This window comes from Panthera leo, chromosome A1, assembly GCF_018350215.1.
Source record: "Panthera leo isolate Ple1 chromosome A1, P.leo_Ple1_pat1.1, whole genome shotgun sequence".
Taxonomy (NCBI): Eukaryota; Metazoa; Chordata; class Mammalia; order Carnivora; family Felidae; genus Panthera; species Panthera leo.
Window position 1 is genome coordinate 142,712,290 of NC_056679.1, and position 15,519 is coordinate 142,727,808.

General features: G+C 39.4%; 1 protein-coding gene across 3 annotated transcripts in view; it reads right to left on the reverse strand.

Annotated features, from left to right (window-relative positions):
• The window catches only part of ARSB (arylsulfatase B), a 167,534-nt gene that overhangs the window by 139,695 nt on the left and 12,320 nt on the right, over nucleotides 1-15,519 (reverse strand). For all 3 annotated transcript variants that reach the window (XM_042941979.1, XM_042941989.1, XM_042941973.1), the window contains exons 2-4: nucleotides 12,234-12,420; nucleotides 7,406-7,596; nucleotides 49-256 (exon numbers count right to left, since the gene is read on the reverse strand). In XM_042941979.1, coding sequence (XP_042797913.1) covers nucleotides 49-256; nucleotides 7,406-7,596; nucleotides 12,234-12,420 — 586 coding nt within the window. The remainder of the gene's footprint in view (nucleotides 1-48; nucleotides 257-7,405; nucleotides 7,597-12,233; nucleotides 12,421-15,519) is intronic.

A 15,519-nucleotide genomic window follows, 5' to 3' on the forward strand; every position in this document is an offset into this window, starting at 1 on the left:
CATGTCCTCGGCTTTGCCAAGAGATGATTTTCCTATTGACAGACTTACCTGTGGAGAAGATGAACACCGTGTTGTTCCAGAGCCCGTGGCTTTTTAAGGCTGCCGTGACATTTCCCACTGCTTCATCCATAAGAGACACCATTCCTGCATAGTAATGCCTATTCTTATCTTGGATAAAGTCGTAGGGTTTCAGGTACTCCTCAGGGACCTGAAGGGGTTCGTGGACAGACTGAAGAGCAAGGTAGAGAAACAGAGGCTGGAAAGAAAGTTTGTGCAAATCAGTTGAGAGGGCATGGAAACATTAAATACAGAGACAGAAGTCCAGATTTATCAGTCAATAAAAGTAATATTAAGACAACCCACAGAATGGCTTGAAAATATTTGTAAATCATACATCTGATAAAGGACTTGTGCCCCGAATATACAGAAAACTCTTACAACTCGATAATAAAAGGCAATTAACCTAATTAGAAGATGGGCAAAAAATTGGAATGGACATTTCTTCAAAGAAGACATGCAAATGGCCAATAAGCACCTGAAAAGATACTCAAAAGATGCCAGGAGCTGTAGGGAGTGGGGTTGGGGGGGAGAAGCATGGGGAGTGATTGCTAATAGGTATGAGGTTTCTTTCTGGAATGATGAAAATGTTTTAACTTTAGATTGTCATGATGTTTGCACATCTCTGTGAATTTACTATTGAAATGTATACTTTAATTGGGTGAATTTTATGGTATGTGAAATATTAGCATCAATAAAGATGTTAAAAATGCAACAAAAGACACAAGACGAAAAATTCAAAACAAAAGCTTGAGTTCTAAAATGACCTAGAAGACTCTGATCTAAACAAATAATAATACCAATAATAACAACTATATATGAAATGTTGTCTATGTGCTAGACATTATGATACTGATTTACATATTCTGTCTCATGTAATACTCAAATCCAGCCTATGTTACACCCATTTCACAGATACGGTAACTGAGGCTCAGAAAGGTTATATGATTTGTCCACATTCATATTAATTGCAGAGCAATTTCCTATTGGAATCTCCACTATTATGGTGCAGAGATGTATCAATAGATGCGTTAGCTTTTTGCTTTAGCCAGTAAACAACTTCCCACCTTTTAAGAGAGAGTTCAGGATTTTTCATAGGAGAAAACAAGTGAACACCATTCCTGGCTAGTCTTTGATCTAAGACCAAACATACGGCCAATTTAATTCCTGGAAACTAAGGAGTGTGTTACACTCATTCTAGTTTACCTTTTACACCAATTTATAGCATTTGACATTAGTGGTATTCTAGGTCAGCCTCTCCTTTTTTAATAAACCTTTCTGAAAGCACTCTCTTCTTTGTGCTCCTACAGAATTCCTTGATGAGTTGAAAACACTCAAAGAGACAACAACTGTTCAACCCAAGAATAATAATACAATTCTGTTAAAGTATTTGAGGCATTTCAATCTCATAAATGAATGGGGAAAAGTTACAAAGCAGACTGGGAGGGGGGCTCATATTTCATTCTTCATTACTGTTGATAAATTTTTAAAAATTCTATATTATACAACTTACTGGATACCCTAAGAAATATACACATATGGAACTCAAAAAGACACCCAAAAGTTTTTAGTTCAGATCCTTGGAACTTAGAAACACCTTTTCCCCGAAGTCAAAATGTTAAAAACAGCTGTTAAATACTGAAATCATCACATTAAGACCTATTTAACGCAGGAAGTGAGGTAGTGAAAGGATGCCTATGATAATGTACAACCTATGCTTCATTTGTACATTACTTCTATGGAAAAACATTCCAAATTGCAACTCCAAAGGCCAACACTCAAATCTTTGACACTGCTTGAGCTCTGCCTCCACTCCGCCTCAATACGCACACTTTCTACTCCAGCCACACATACACCGAAACTTCTGAGTTCTCCCAGACCACAGTGAAGGGAACCCCGGGACATGCCCTGCCCAGGTGGTGAGGAAGGAGCCTGGGCTGAGACGTCTGGAGGGGAACAGATGTGCAGGGACATCGATGACCTCACAGTGTGGTATGAGGGTCTGCTGTTGGAAAAGCTGTCTGGGTCTTTAGCACTAGATCAGACCAACCCCAGCCATCAGCCATGGTCTGGATGAGAACAGGATTAAAATTGGAAGACTACAACAATTTGCAGCCCACATAAAGTTTTTAAAATCAGGAAATATCACATAAAACTCTGTGGTTTTTAAAAAATTTTCCTTGAAAAATCAGAACTCCAACAACTCCATGCCCACGCTCCATCTGGTAACAAATGGCTGGAGCGTGAAATAGAGGCCCTACTCCCAAGTGCGCTCCAATTTCTACAGCCTCCCCACTGTTCTGAGTGGCTTCACTTATTCAGGTTAGCAGCCTGGCCCCTGTAAACACCAGAGTTTGTGACCCTGGTCTAGATTCTCTGGGCAGGGCTGGAGAAATGAGAGAAGGGGCTCACTGCTCAAGGAGACCATGCTCTCAATCAGGTCGTTACCAGCAACATGGCAACCCATCCACATTGGGAAGGAAAAAGGACAGGGGGCAGGTTATCCCCAGCCAGCAAGTGACCTCTAGAAGTGACAGCCAGGGAGGGTGGTAGGGAAGAGTTCTTAAGAACACATCAGGGGGCAGAAGTAATGATTCTTGGACCATCATTAGTCTTATAAATATTCAGTATGGAAATCATTCTACTCACATTCTACTCACAGCAAAACATTACCTGAAAATCTTTCCCACAATTATTCCTTAGGGGGCTAAAGATATGACCATCACCGTTGAGGGCTCAAAGTCATAAAACGGCAGCAATTCCCCCATTTTTCCTGTGGTCAGACTTCTGTTAGTTCAAACAGAAGGAGCATAAGCTAAGAAGAGGGAGTAAAAAACCTCCTCTGAGGATGAGGCCTGTGACTGTCACAGGCCAGGCAAAGACCTCGCACTACCTGCCAACCACAGCCTAATCACTTACAAGTATAGATAAGAGTGTTCCTCGAACAAAGTAAGTTCTCTTTTTTTTTTTTCCCATTTCACCAGCAGTAATCTAGGGCCATACAGTGTATGGGCAGACATACACACGCATCAACATGTCTCTGGTTCACCAGGAGGAGGCAAAATGGTGTAGAGGGACACTCCTTTTAATAAGGTGAGGCCAGATGCAACACAATTGAGAGTAGTTCCAGCCAATGTTGTAAACATTCAAAAAAAAAAAAGTTTCAGTGCTCACAAGGTGAACTTTATCCATGAAACAACTCATTCCCCCAAAAGGCTAGGTGCGTAACATTTCAATACTATTTTTAAATGAAAAAAAAAATTCATAGAGTACTCTTCTTTGTACTACACAATAGCCTAGTGGAAAAGATAATTAACTAGGGCTCTAGGGTTGTCCAATCACAATCAGGACCCTGCCTACAGCTGCTTGTTTGAAAACCCCCGGCAGTGAACAGACATAGTCAATTTCCCCACACCTGCCTATGTGGGCTGAGCTCACTGATAGCCTAAAGCAAACAGTCGCCATCCTGGGGATGGCCTGTTTTACTGTGCCATCGACTGACTTGAGTTCTCATCATGCCTGGGCCTTTGGAGACCCATGGGCCCATTCTGACCTTAAAGACATGACTCAAAGCACTGTAGTCCTGGAGCTGAGTTTTGATCTCTCCCTTGCTCTTTCTTGGGTCCTGATCTCTGCTCCGACCAAGTCAGTTATAGCTGTCACCTTTACACCAACCCTAACTATAACCCTTTCAGGCTTTTTAAGAATATAAAACAAAATCCTAGATGTGAATCATGACCAAATGTTTAAGTATTACATAAAAGTATGACATTATTACCTAAAGTTATTAGCATGTTGATAAGATGCTGAGGGTTCTTTTCCCTTTCTTATTATGCCATACGACTCCTAAGATCTATACTCCAAATATCCTCACCATGCTAAGAAACCTGATTTCAGTGAAGAAGAAAGCCTCACTTTCATTTCTTTAGTAGATTTTCCTAATCTAAAGTACAAATTTTAAGAAATATGATGTACTTGTAAATTGTTATTCTATTGGGGCTCCTGGGTGGTTCAGTCAGTTGAGCATCAGACTTTGGCTCAGGTCATGATCTTACAGCTCGTGAGTTCGAGCCCCACATCGGGCTCTGTTCTGACAGCTCAGAGCCTGGAGCCTGCTCCCAATCCTGTGTGTGTGTCTCTCTCTCTGCCCTCCCGTTCTCAGGTTCTGGTTCTCTCTCTCTCAAAAATAAATAAAGGTTAAAAAAATTTTTTCAATTGTTATTCTATTGTTGACTTTCAAATTAAGACACTTCTGTCCAACTTGTGTCATGGAAAAGTGTCTACCACTAGAAATTCACATTTGCTTTAAGAAGCTTCTAGTAGGTTAGATTTATGAGAAAACTTTTATTTTTATTCTGCAAAGTGTTGAGGGGGGCTATTTTTAACTGAAAGATAGTTTATAGACATGTTGCTTTTACACTGTAGTGTTAGTACTAAAGGAATGACCCTGTAGAAAAAAAGACATTCCTTCCCAACACATGTGCAGTGGTTATTAGCAGTCTCTCCCTGAAACCAGCACCAACTGTGTTTCTGTGACAAAGCAGCTCCATATGCTCTTTTCCCCTCAAGTGCTCTTTAAAATAGGCACATTTTTAAGATGGCTTGTGGATACTTCATGTGTATTTCTTTAACGAGTTCCACCTTAGGACTAGTGGCCTATGTTGCAGTCTATATATAACACCTAAGAAACTGGCACAGAATTAGCTTCACCATTGGGATAAAATGATGAAAAGTGCAGCTCCTGGAACAATGTGATTCATCATTTTACTGAGAATTGAAAATGTAAACATCCATATTAGCTGTCTCAAACAAACATTCTGGGACTGTCACTCAGTATTGACTATTTCATTCATTTATGTCCATGCTTGAAACTTTATCTTGAGGATGCTGGGAATGCTGGACACTGCTTCAGAATATTTCAGACACTGTAGGAAAATGAGCATTCTCTCATCTGGTAATTTCTGTAATGCTACCTCTGAGCAGCACTATATTAATAACACAAGTTTGGATAGCTTGTGAGCTCTTCGGGCCTCATTTCCCTCAGTTCCTGTGCTTTCCACACCACACCAGATAAGGCAGGCCACCCACAAGGAACTATTTCACCCAGCTGCTTCCTCTTATCCGCTTAATGTTAGGGGCACTGTGAGAGAATACTCTATTGTTGCCTAATGGGAACTAATTTTTGCTGTAGGCATATTATAGTGGTTGCATGATTAAGGCAGTGTTATATTGTAAGCCTGTAAAAGGCAGCTGGCTTGAGCTTGCCCCTCTGTGTTTGAAGGGAATCAATTATTGTGACTGCACATCAGAATCACTGGTGGGAGGTGGGAGCAGAGGGGTAATTAAACACCAGTGATACACACACCCCCTACCACCAATAAATCACAGTATTTGTTACTGGGGTTTATTACAACCTTTCCAGATGAGCCCAATATACTGTCAAGACTGGAATCACCCAGCTGAATCACACAGCTGAGTTAATATTCTTTGATCTTGGATATTAGCTGTGAACTGGGGAAGATTGTTGAATGCATTTAGCTCTGGAGTCAGTGTGGGTTTCAATTCTGATTCTGACTCTCAGTAGCTCTGTGACCTTGAACAAGTTAATTTAACTTGTTTACTTATATCTGTAAAACAGTGCCTACCTCAAAGGACAAGGTAAGAACCATAATTCCCTTAAGACTTTATCTTATTGTTTGCGTTTTTAGCACTATCTATAAAACACCAAGCAGGGGTGCCTGTGTGGCTCAGTCGGTTAAGCGTCAGACTTCTGCTCAGGTCATGATCTCATGGTTTGTGAGTTCAAGCCCCGCGTCGGGCTCTGTGCTGGCAGCTCAGAGCCTGGAGCCTGCTTCAGATTCTGTGTCTCCTCCTCTCTCTCTGTCCTTCCCATGCTCATACTCTGTCTCTGTCTCTCAATAATAAATAAACATTAAAAAAAAAATTTTTTAAATAAATAAAATAAAACACCAAGCATACAGAGGAAAACTGAGAACCTAAGCCAATTACCTACCAGTTATCTTTCCACATCTCTGAATATTGGTTCAGATCTAGATTTAGGACTCACATATGTCCACATATTGGAGCAAATGTTCTGATCCTACATGTTCCATAGCTAGCACAGCCACTCCAAGCTGGTCAGCATGTAAGAGTGATAAAAAGCCCAAGCAGGGCAAAACTGAGGAGAGATACCAGGTAAGACCCCCAACACTTAGAATAGGTAAAGGTATAGCCAGGAAGAAACTATGTCAAAAAGGGAGTCGGTGGCCAGGTACCACATCTGAACAGGTATGTAAACTGAAATCCAAATTGTGATCTACCCCGAGGACATTCAGTTGCCAAAGAGGAAAACTGCAGAAAATTGGAAGCACCAGATAATACTGCACATTCTGGAATTTGCTACATCAGGGACTTATTGAAGGACTAATTTCATCAGTGTCCTAATGCGGTTCTTAATGAAGCCACATTTTGGGCCCAGTATCTGACAACACGAATATGTGACCCAATTTTAAAGGTATATTCAGAGAATTTAGCTTCTGAAGCTAACTCTAGATTAACAACAACAACAACAAAAATTGTTTTTAAGGCAATTCTGACTCTCTTCTATTTTTACCTTTAAATAAATCAAAAGATTCTATTATGTGACATACACAGTGACTTCAGTGTATTAAATGTAAAAACCAGGCTCATTAGTATACCATGTTTAGGGAATGAAAGATTTAATGTTGTTAAGATACTCATTCTCGTGAAGTTGGTCTACAGATTCAATGAAATCCAAATCCAAGCAGGAACTTTTTGGTAGAAATTGACCAGCTCATTCTGAAATTAACACAGGAATGCAAAATATCTAGAATACCTAAAATACAAAGTTAAGAGGACTTGCCCTGAACCTAAAGCTTGTTGATCTCGTAACAGGAAATTTGCCATAATATAGCCTCATCTTTGTACACAAGCCTGTCACTTAAAAAAAGTCAATGTACTAATTGCTTATAGCACATGCACAAAATACACCAAAATAATAAAACTATATTTCTACTAAAACACTGTAGACACAGTATTCCTCAAAGTGTGATCTGGGGACCCATTTGGCATCAGAATTACCCTTGATGAGTTTCTTTAAAATGCTGATGTACAGATTTTCCCCAGACCCAAAGAATGAGTCTCTTAGAGATAGGCTCTAGGAATTTCTATTTTTATCAAGCTTTCCCGGGCTGATTCCAATATACTCCAAAATTTGAAAAATCCCTAGAACGGATTTTTTTCCTAAACAAGCAGCCTTTTTCTATATTCACCTGAAGAGATGCTACCTTAAACACAATTTTGATATTAACAAAGAAGCAAGACTTACCTTCTCGGGTGGATGGCTAGTTATGAGGGCTGTAGCTCTTTCAGTAAATATGTTTGTCGAATACATATTTTTATATCCTGTTGCAACCTGTTCCCCATCTCGAAAATCAAGAGCACATCGTGTGACATTCAGACTGTCAATTAATGCACAGCGCTCATGGGAATAGTAATCTTCACTACCTAAGAGATATCCTACAACAAGAATGGGAGATGAAAGTAGTCAGCATAGCATAAAACTTGTTAAACAAACTAATGTTTCAGCCTTTAATTGCCTAGTGCAATTGATTACCCATGACAAGGCTAATCAAATGACAAGGCTAATCAGAGCACCACTTCTTAACATCTCTATATGTGTTAGCAGGAGGCATTAAAATGTTATAAAAAAAAAATCAAAACCATTCTTCAGGCAAGTCTTCAGAACATAAGGCTCTGTCATGTAACTCTCAAATTCAGTAAAGGTGACAAAATCTTAATCTTTTAAAGCTATCTAACGGCAAAAATAGCATACGGTTAATGTGATTTCTTACAAATTTGTACTCTGAGGTGATCACATAAATGAACACAGGATTCAAATAATGTTGATATTGACCTTGGGAGACTGGCTTCAAGGTTATTTATAGAAGCAGCTCTAGGCAGAATCATCTTTAGTCAGATGCTGACACCCACTGGTGAATGATACAAACCTTTCCAAACAGAAGCTCTAGACATAATTTAACAGAGCCAAAAGATCAAATTAATGTGGTGCAAGAAAGTAGATTTTTCTACCTACGGCGATCTCAGTTTTGCCCCAAACTTGAATGGTATCAACTACTTATCTCACAATTTGGATTTAAACATGAAAAGAAATGGGTTTTCTCAATGAATCGCTGTTTCTGAAAATGTTCTCTATTTTCCTAAAATATTAAAATCATGCATATTGTATGATTCCATTTATATGAAATGTCCAGAATAGGCAAATCTATAGACACAAAAAGTGTGTCGGCAGTTGCCTAGGATTGGTGGGGGAAAATGGGGCGTGACTGCTAATAGGGATGGGGTTTCTGTTTGGGGTGATGAAAATATTCTGCAATTGGATTGGATGACAGTGGCACCACCTGTGAATTTATTAAAAATCAATAAATTGCACACGTTTTAGTTGGGTGAATTATATGGTGTGTGAAATACACTTCAATACAACCATTAAAAAGAAATAAGCTCTGAGCCATCTCCTAACAAACAATGCTTATTAACCTTAAAATGAGATTGATAAAATTGGTCTTGCCCTTTCCCCAGTCCTGAACATTCTCTATAATCACAATCAAAATCCTTACACAGTTTACATTAAAAAATGAATTCATTTTGGGGCGCCTGGGTGGCTCAGTCGGTTAAGCGTCCGACTTCAGCTCAGGTCACGATCTCGCGGTCCGTTAGTTCGAGCCCCGCATCGGGCTCTGGGCTGATGGCTCCGAGCCCGGAGCCTGCTTCCGATCCTGTGTCTCCCTCTCTCTCTGCCCCTCCCCCATTCATGCTCTGTCTCTCTCTGTCTCAAAAATAAATAAACATTTAAAAAAATTTTTAAAAAAATAAAAAATGAATTCATTTTTAATTAATTTCCTCCTTTTCCATGATTCAATAAATTCAAAGTCCTGAATATAATGAATACCTTCGGTGTTAAGAACACCTTTTAAATAGTAATCTTTTCTCCTGATGATGTAAGAGAAAGGGAAATCCAATGTGTTTGTTAATTAATATATAGTAGAGAAAGAAATGTATCCACAAAAGAAATTTTAGCCCTTATATGGATGATTAGAGAGGTCAGGAAACTGGGGTTCTAGCTGAGATTTTTAATAACTTCTGGGTATTAGAGCTTGAGGAAGAAATTTTAGCCCTTATATGGATGATTAGAGAGGTCAGGAAACTGGGGTTCTAGCTGAGATTTTTAATAACTTCTGGGTATTAGAGCTTGAGGAAATCACTTCAGGTTATTTCTGTGTAAATGTTAAATGTTTTCTATTACTTGGGAGAATATAAGCATAGAATATATTTGATTAAAAGATGTATGAACTATAAATATTAAAAAGATATTACAAATAGGATGTTTCCAGGAATAGAACTATTTATTTACATACTCGGCCAGACTGATACCAAACAACCATGTGACAATCATATACAGCTTTTATCACAACAATGATTCACAGATTTGAACTTACATGCTGAGCCTAAAGAAGATGGCAACCTATGCTTTTTTGGGAAAAATCAGAAAATACTTTTTTTTATATTTATTTATTTTTGAGAGAGAAGAGAGAATGTGAGCAGGGAGGGGCAGAGAGAGAAGGAGACAGAAAATCCCAAGCAGGCTCCACGCTGTCAGCGCAGAACCCAATATGGGGCTCAAACCTATAAACTACGAAATCATGACCTGAGCCAAAATCAAGAGTCCGACACTTAACTGACGTAGCCACCCAGGTGCCCCAGAAAATATATTTTGAACAACTAACCCTCTGACTTCTTTATTTAACAGTTTTATTGAGATATGATTCATATACCATCTAAGTCACGCATTTAAAGTTTACACTTCAATGGTTTTTAAGGTATTCAGAGTTGTGCAACCAGCCCCACAATTATCTGACTAGTTTTTTAACTTAACATCAAAGTCATAACAGTGATAACCACTGTATAGTCATTAAACCCTCCTATCTACAAATCCATATGAATGTGGGCTATTCGTTCATCTGAATCCTCAGGCTTCTCAATTCTCATAAAAGGATATGATTTTCTTCTGTACAATTGAATTTTTAAATACATGACTTGGCTTTTAGTAAAAAAAATTTAAAAACCTATAGTCCTTTCTCTTGCCAGAGTATAGGTATTAACCCATCTTTCAGCAAAGGCCTGAGTAAAAATTGTCAAAGGATATACATACAGGCTGTTTCTTCCTCTAGAATTTCCAAAATGACAGAGGTCTGACACCCAAGTCTGACTTTAACTGTTATTTCAGGATGCTGAGGATATATCCAGCTTCATCAAGAAAGAATGCCATGATTAATTAGCAATGTCTAGAGAACCTGTATGGGAGCAAGGCGCATATGGCCTCATGCCTGATATCCCTGCATCTCAACTTAAACCCCAGATCCAACACGGCACAACAGAACTGTGTGTTTCGACTGCATTGTTTGGGCTCTATATAATCACCGAAATGCACGTTGGCACTCTTGCCCTACCTTGAATAAAAAGGAATGTTTCAAGAAACACGTACAAGAAAACCACCACTATATTACTAAAATGCTGTTTTTGATGATGTTGTCCACCTCACCTTTTCCCAAAGGAGAAATTTCTCAGGTCTAAGAGCCAGAAAATGCTTTACTCTTCCTGAACATCTGGCTTCCATTTATCTTATAAATAATGCGACTCTTACAACCATATCCTTTTTTTTTTTTTTTTTAGACATAAGAAATCTAAAGTTGCAGAGTTCAATGTGAAGTTCACCTACAGCCAGGAAGGTTTTTTGTGAGTTGGTGACATGCTGCGATTCCATCTTTTTCTACTCACCCTCATTTTTATTTTATTTTATTTTATTTTATTTTATTTTATTTTATTTTATTTTATTTTTAAACTTATTTTAGAAAGAGAGAGAGAGAGAACATGAGCAGGGGAGAGGGGCAGAAGGAGAGAAGGAGAATCCCAAGCAAGTTCACACTCAGCATGGAGCCTGACACAGGGCTCGATCCCAAGACAGTGAGATCATGACCTGAGCCGAAATCAAGAGTCAGACACTCAACTTACTGAGGCACCCAAGCACCCCTATTCTATTTATTTTTAAACCTTTTATGTTCAGTGTGTTCCTTTTTGGATGTGATAGATTGTAAATAAACGAAGAGACAAATGAGAGAAGTATGTAGCTAAACTGCCAGACAGCACGAGATGAAAAGAACTCGTCAGAAAGATACATAGCCACCGGTAAGATTAATAGGCTGTTAATTAAGACACAGCTTGTAACAGGTTAAAAGAAGGTGAGTTTTAAAACTAACTTTGGGTTTCACATTTTTATACAGCTATCCAGTCCATAAAATACTTCTGATTTCTTATTAACCTTCCTATTACCATTTGTTATTTATTTTTTTGATTGGTCCTCCCCAATCTAGTGATTTCAAAAACAGACCTCACAGAAGGGGAGAAGGATGCCAATGGAGTCTCCTCCACAGTCTCCAGAAAAAAATCTTTGGGACAGACCATGGAGAGAAAAAGACAGTGTGAAACTTTGTGAAGGAAATATCCTTGTGTTGGGTTTTGCCTGGAATTGTTTTATTTTTAATTATTTTTAATGCTTATTTATTTTTGAGAGAGAGAAACAGAGCGTGAGTGGGAGATGGGCAGAAAGAGAGGGAGACACATAATCCGAAGCAGGCTCCAGGCTCTGAGCTGTCAACACTGAGCCTGATGTGGGGCTCGAACTCACAAACCGTGAGATCATGAGCAGAGCCGAAGTCGGATGCTTAACTGAGGCACCCAGGCACCCCTGGAATTTTTTTAAAAAGCAAGTGTATCCCCTTTTGGTAATAAGGTTCTCTAGAGTACAGTGGTCTCAGATGTGGACGTAGCAAACTCTTTCAAGGCCCCAACATGGCATTTAATACTCTGGCAAAGGTAAGTGCCTCCCTGTGGACTGCTGCCCACCACGAGCTGAGCAGAGAGCCAGATTTCTGGAGGTGGCATTAGAAAGTTGCCCCACGGCAATGCTGAATGATTCATTCTGTGTTCAAGTTTCCAGTTATGTGATTACACTTGGGTGTGTTTTATGAGACGGCTGCAGCTAGTCTAGGTTGTAAAAGAAACATGTGCATTTCCATTACCAAAGTAAGTATCAAATCCTCGGCGGGTTGGAAGACATTCTTTCCGGTACATTCCCAGGTGCCATTTTCCGACCATATGGGTAGTGTAGCCTGCTTCTTTTAGAAGCTGGGGCAGGAGTTTTTCATCCAGAGGGACGCAGCTGGGCTGACAGGGCCAGATTATTTGGTGTTGTAAACCTGTGTGGATCTTAAAGAGATAAACACGAAATTATAGATCGATGATGTTGAAACATTCTGAACAAGTAGATAAAGTGGATGCCTAACGTACTGCACATATCTGTAGACCTGAATGTTTAACTCAATTCCTGTACCAGCTCAAGGATATTTCTGCATGGTTCTTTACTCACTTATTCAAATAAGGTAGTGAACATATAAACAGGATTGGAAAAAATGAACAAAAGCACTATAACAAACATTAGATATTTCAATAAATATTTATCAAGGAATTATGTTAGAAGTCATTAACCTAACATTTCACTTCCCACCTCAAAAAAAGTAACCATAATATGAAGTGTGAACCTACCAAGGAAAAAGTGTTCCAATTTTTGGGCACATGAGAAATTGGTGATTGGTTTAAAAGCAGCTTCTGTAATCTTTCGAGATTAGGTGATATTTTTTTAAGGGTTATTTGAAAATATAATGAAAATAATGCCTTGCATGTCTTATTCTACTTTTATGGAAGCGATAATTTCAAATGTCAGTGACCAACCTTTTCTTAAGAAAAAAAAGAAAGTAGCCAGGGCACCTGGGTGGCTCAGTTGGTTAAGCATCCAACTTTGGCTCAGGTCATGATCTCATAGTTCATGAGTTTGAGCCCCACATCAGGCTCTGTGCTGACAGCTTGCAGTCTGGAGCCTGCTTCAGATTCTGTATCTTGCTCACTCTCTGCCCCTCCCCTGCTCACACTTTATCTCTCCCTCTCTGTCTCCCCCTTTCTCTCAAAAATGAATAAACATTTAAAAAAATTAAAAAAGAAAGGGAAAAAAAAAAGCAGCCGTCTGACCTATAAGAGCAGCTCACACTATTACGCCCAGGGTACAAGGACCACACAATAATCAGCTGTTAAGAAATGATCACGTATTGAGTCTTGGTGTGATATTAAAACAGAATATCCACAATTACATGAAAAGACTATTAAAATTACCCTTCCTTTTCCAACCACCTTTGTAAGGCTAGATCTTCTTCATAAACTTTTACCAAAACAATGACAGATTGTAATAAGCTATCTTCTATTAATAAAAGACACATACAAAAATACATAACAATATCACTCTTCTTGCAATTATCTTGTTTGGGATAATATAGGTACTTTTCATAAGTTATTTATGTTAACATATAATGGAATTATTATTGCTGTTTTTCAGTGAACAAAAATATTTTTAAACTTCCATTTTAATTTTTGATACGGTGAATTTTGAAAGGTGCAAGCCACCTAACATAAGCTCTTTAGGTTCCGTAATAATTTTTAAGCAGATGCAGAGGTCCTAAGACCAAAAATGTTGAGAAGTGATGTATAATGTCCAATAGTGGTCACTGGTGACAGAGATGATTCTTTAGAGAGGGTGGCAAAAGAAACTTCAAAAGGAGACATTTGAGCAGTAATCTGAATCAAGGGAAAGAGTGACAGAGCCTTGGAAAAAGCTGAGGCAAGAATCATCTAGGCATAAGAGATAAAAAGTGGAAAGACCCTGAGCCCTGAACTTGCTAGATGAATCCGAAGGCCAGCATGGAAGCATTGTGGCCCGTCACAGTTCCTATGCTGATAAGTGCCACTGCGCCCCCTGCTGGGGCATGACTGGAGTCCCTGGGGGCTCTGCCCTGCCCAGCTCCTCCCTTCCACCAAACCTCACACCTCTTCTCTGCTCCTAGCTTAGCCAGGGAGGTACTTTCCTTTATATGAAATGGGACTGGGGTCTCCCATTCAACTCTGCACTGGACACAAGCTTTCCCTAGAAAAGGCGGGCCACTCCTGATTTCCCTAGCATAAATGGGTCTCTGGGGACACAGAAGGTTGAGAGTGCCAGTTCTCAACCCAAGCCATAACTCTCTGGCCTCCATCAGCTGTCAGGTGGGTAGCAAGCAACTATTAATAAATGGCAAAAATGTGTTTGCAAATGATTTACTGGCTTTTATAATTTAAAGCAGAATGCATAAAGCTCTGGGAATTAAATCCCATCTCAGCTCTATCACCAAGGGCATATTAAGCATTCAACTGCCATAGTAATAACTGTAAGCTTTGTTATCAATAACATTTCTTTAAAAAAATTTTTTTTAACTTTTATTTATTTTTGAGAGACAGAGAGAGAAAGAGCACAAGTGGGTGAGGAGCAGAGAGAGGGAGACACAGAATCCGAAGCAGGCTCCAGGCTCTGAGCTGTCAGCACAGAGTCCGATGTGGGGTTCGAACTGATGAACCACGAGATCATGACCTGAGCCGAAGTCAGATGCTTAACTGACTGAGCCATGCAGGTGCCCCTGTTATCAATAACATTTCATGCCTTCTCCACTACATTTCAATTCGCTTTCTTGAAAGATGGGGTGGCATAATAGAGAATACGCACCTGAGCCTGGACCTGCCCCAGAAGCATGTTGTGGTCATGTGAATAACAGATAAAATGTACACTGAAACTTCACATCCGCAGCTTTACTGGCACTACTGAATACTGATTAATCACTGATTTTCTCAGATTCAAATACTGACTACACAGACCAGAAAGAATTTTATCTCATATTATTTTTATCTTATTTTAAATACATGGCAATAAACGAATACAAAGTAGAAGCCAAAAAAAAATTCACACTCACAATCTTTTTTTTCTCATTTATTATAAGCTACTATTGAAAAAAGCTTTCTCGCAAGCTTTGACACTGTTTTGAATTTCATTTTTGGGTCTCTTTCCAGAACTGATGTTTTTTGAGTTGCACCTGCCATTGCTTCACTTCCTGCTATCTTTCCATACCCTTTTTTAAAAATATTTTTATCTGTTTTTGAGAGGGAGACAGAGCATGAGCAGGGGAGGGGCAGGGAGCAAGAGAGAGACACAGAATCCGAAGCAGGCTCCAGGCTCTGAGCTGTCAGCACGGAGCCCAACATCGGGGTTCGAATCCATGGACTGCGAGATCATGACCTGAGCCGAAGTCGGACGCTTAACCACTGAGCTACCAAGGCACTCCTCTTTCCATACCCTTTTAAAGTTTTTTTTTAATGTTTTATTTATTTTTGAGAGAGAGACAGTGAGAGCCAGGGAGGGGCAGAGAGTGAGAGGGAGACACAGAATCCGAAGCA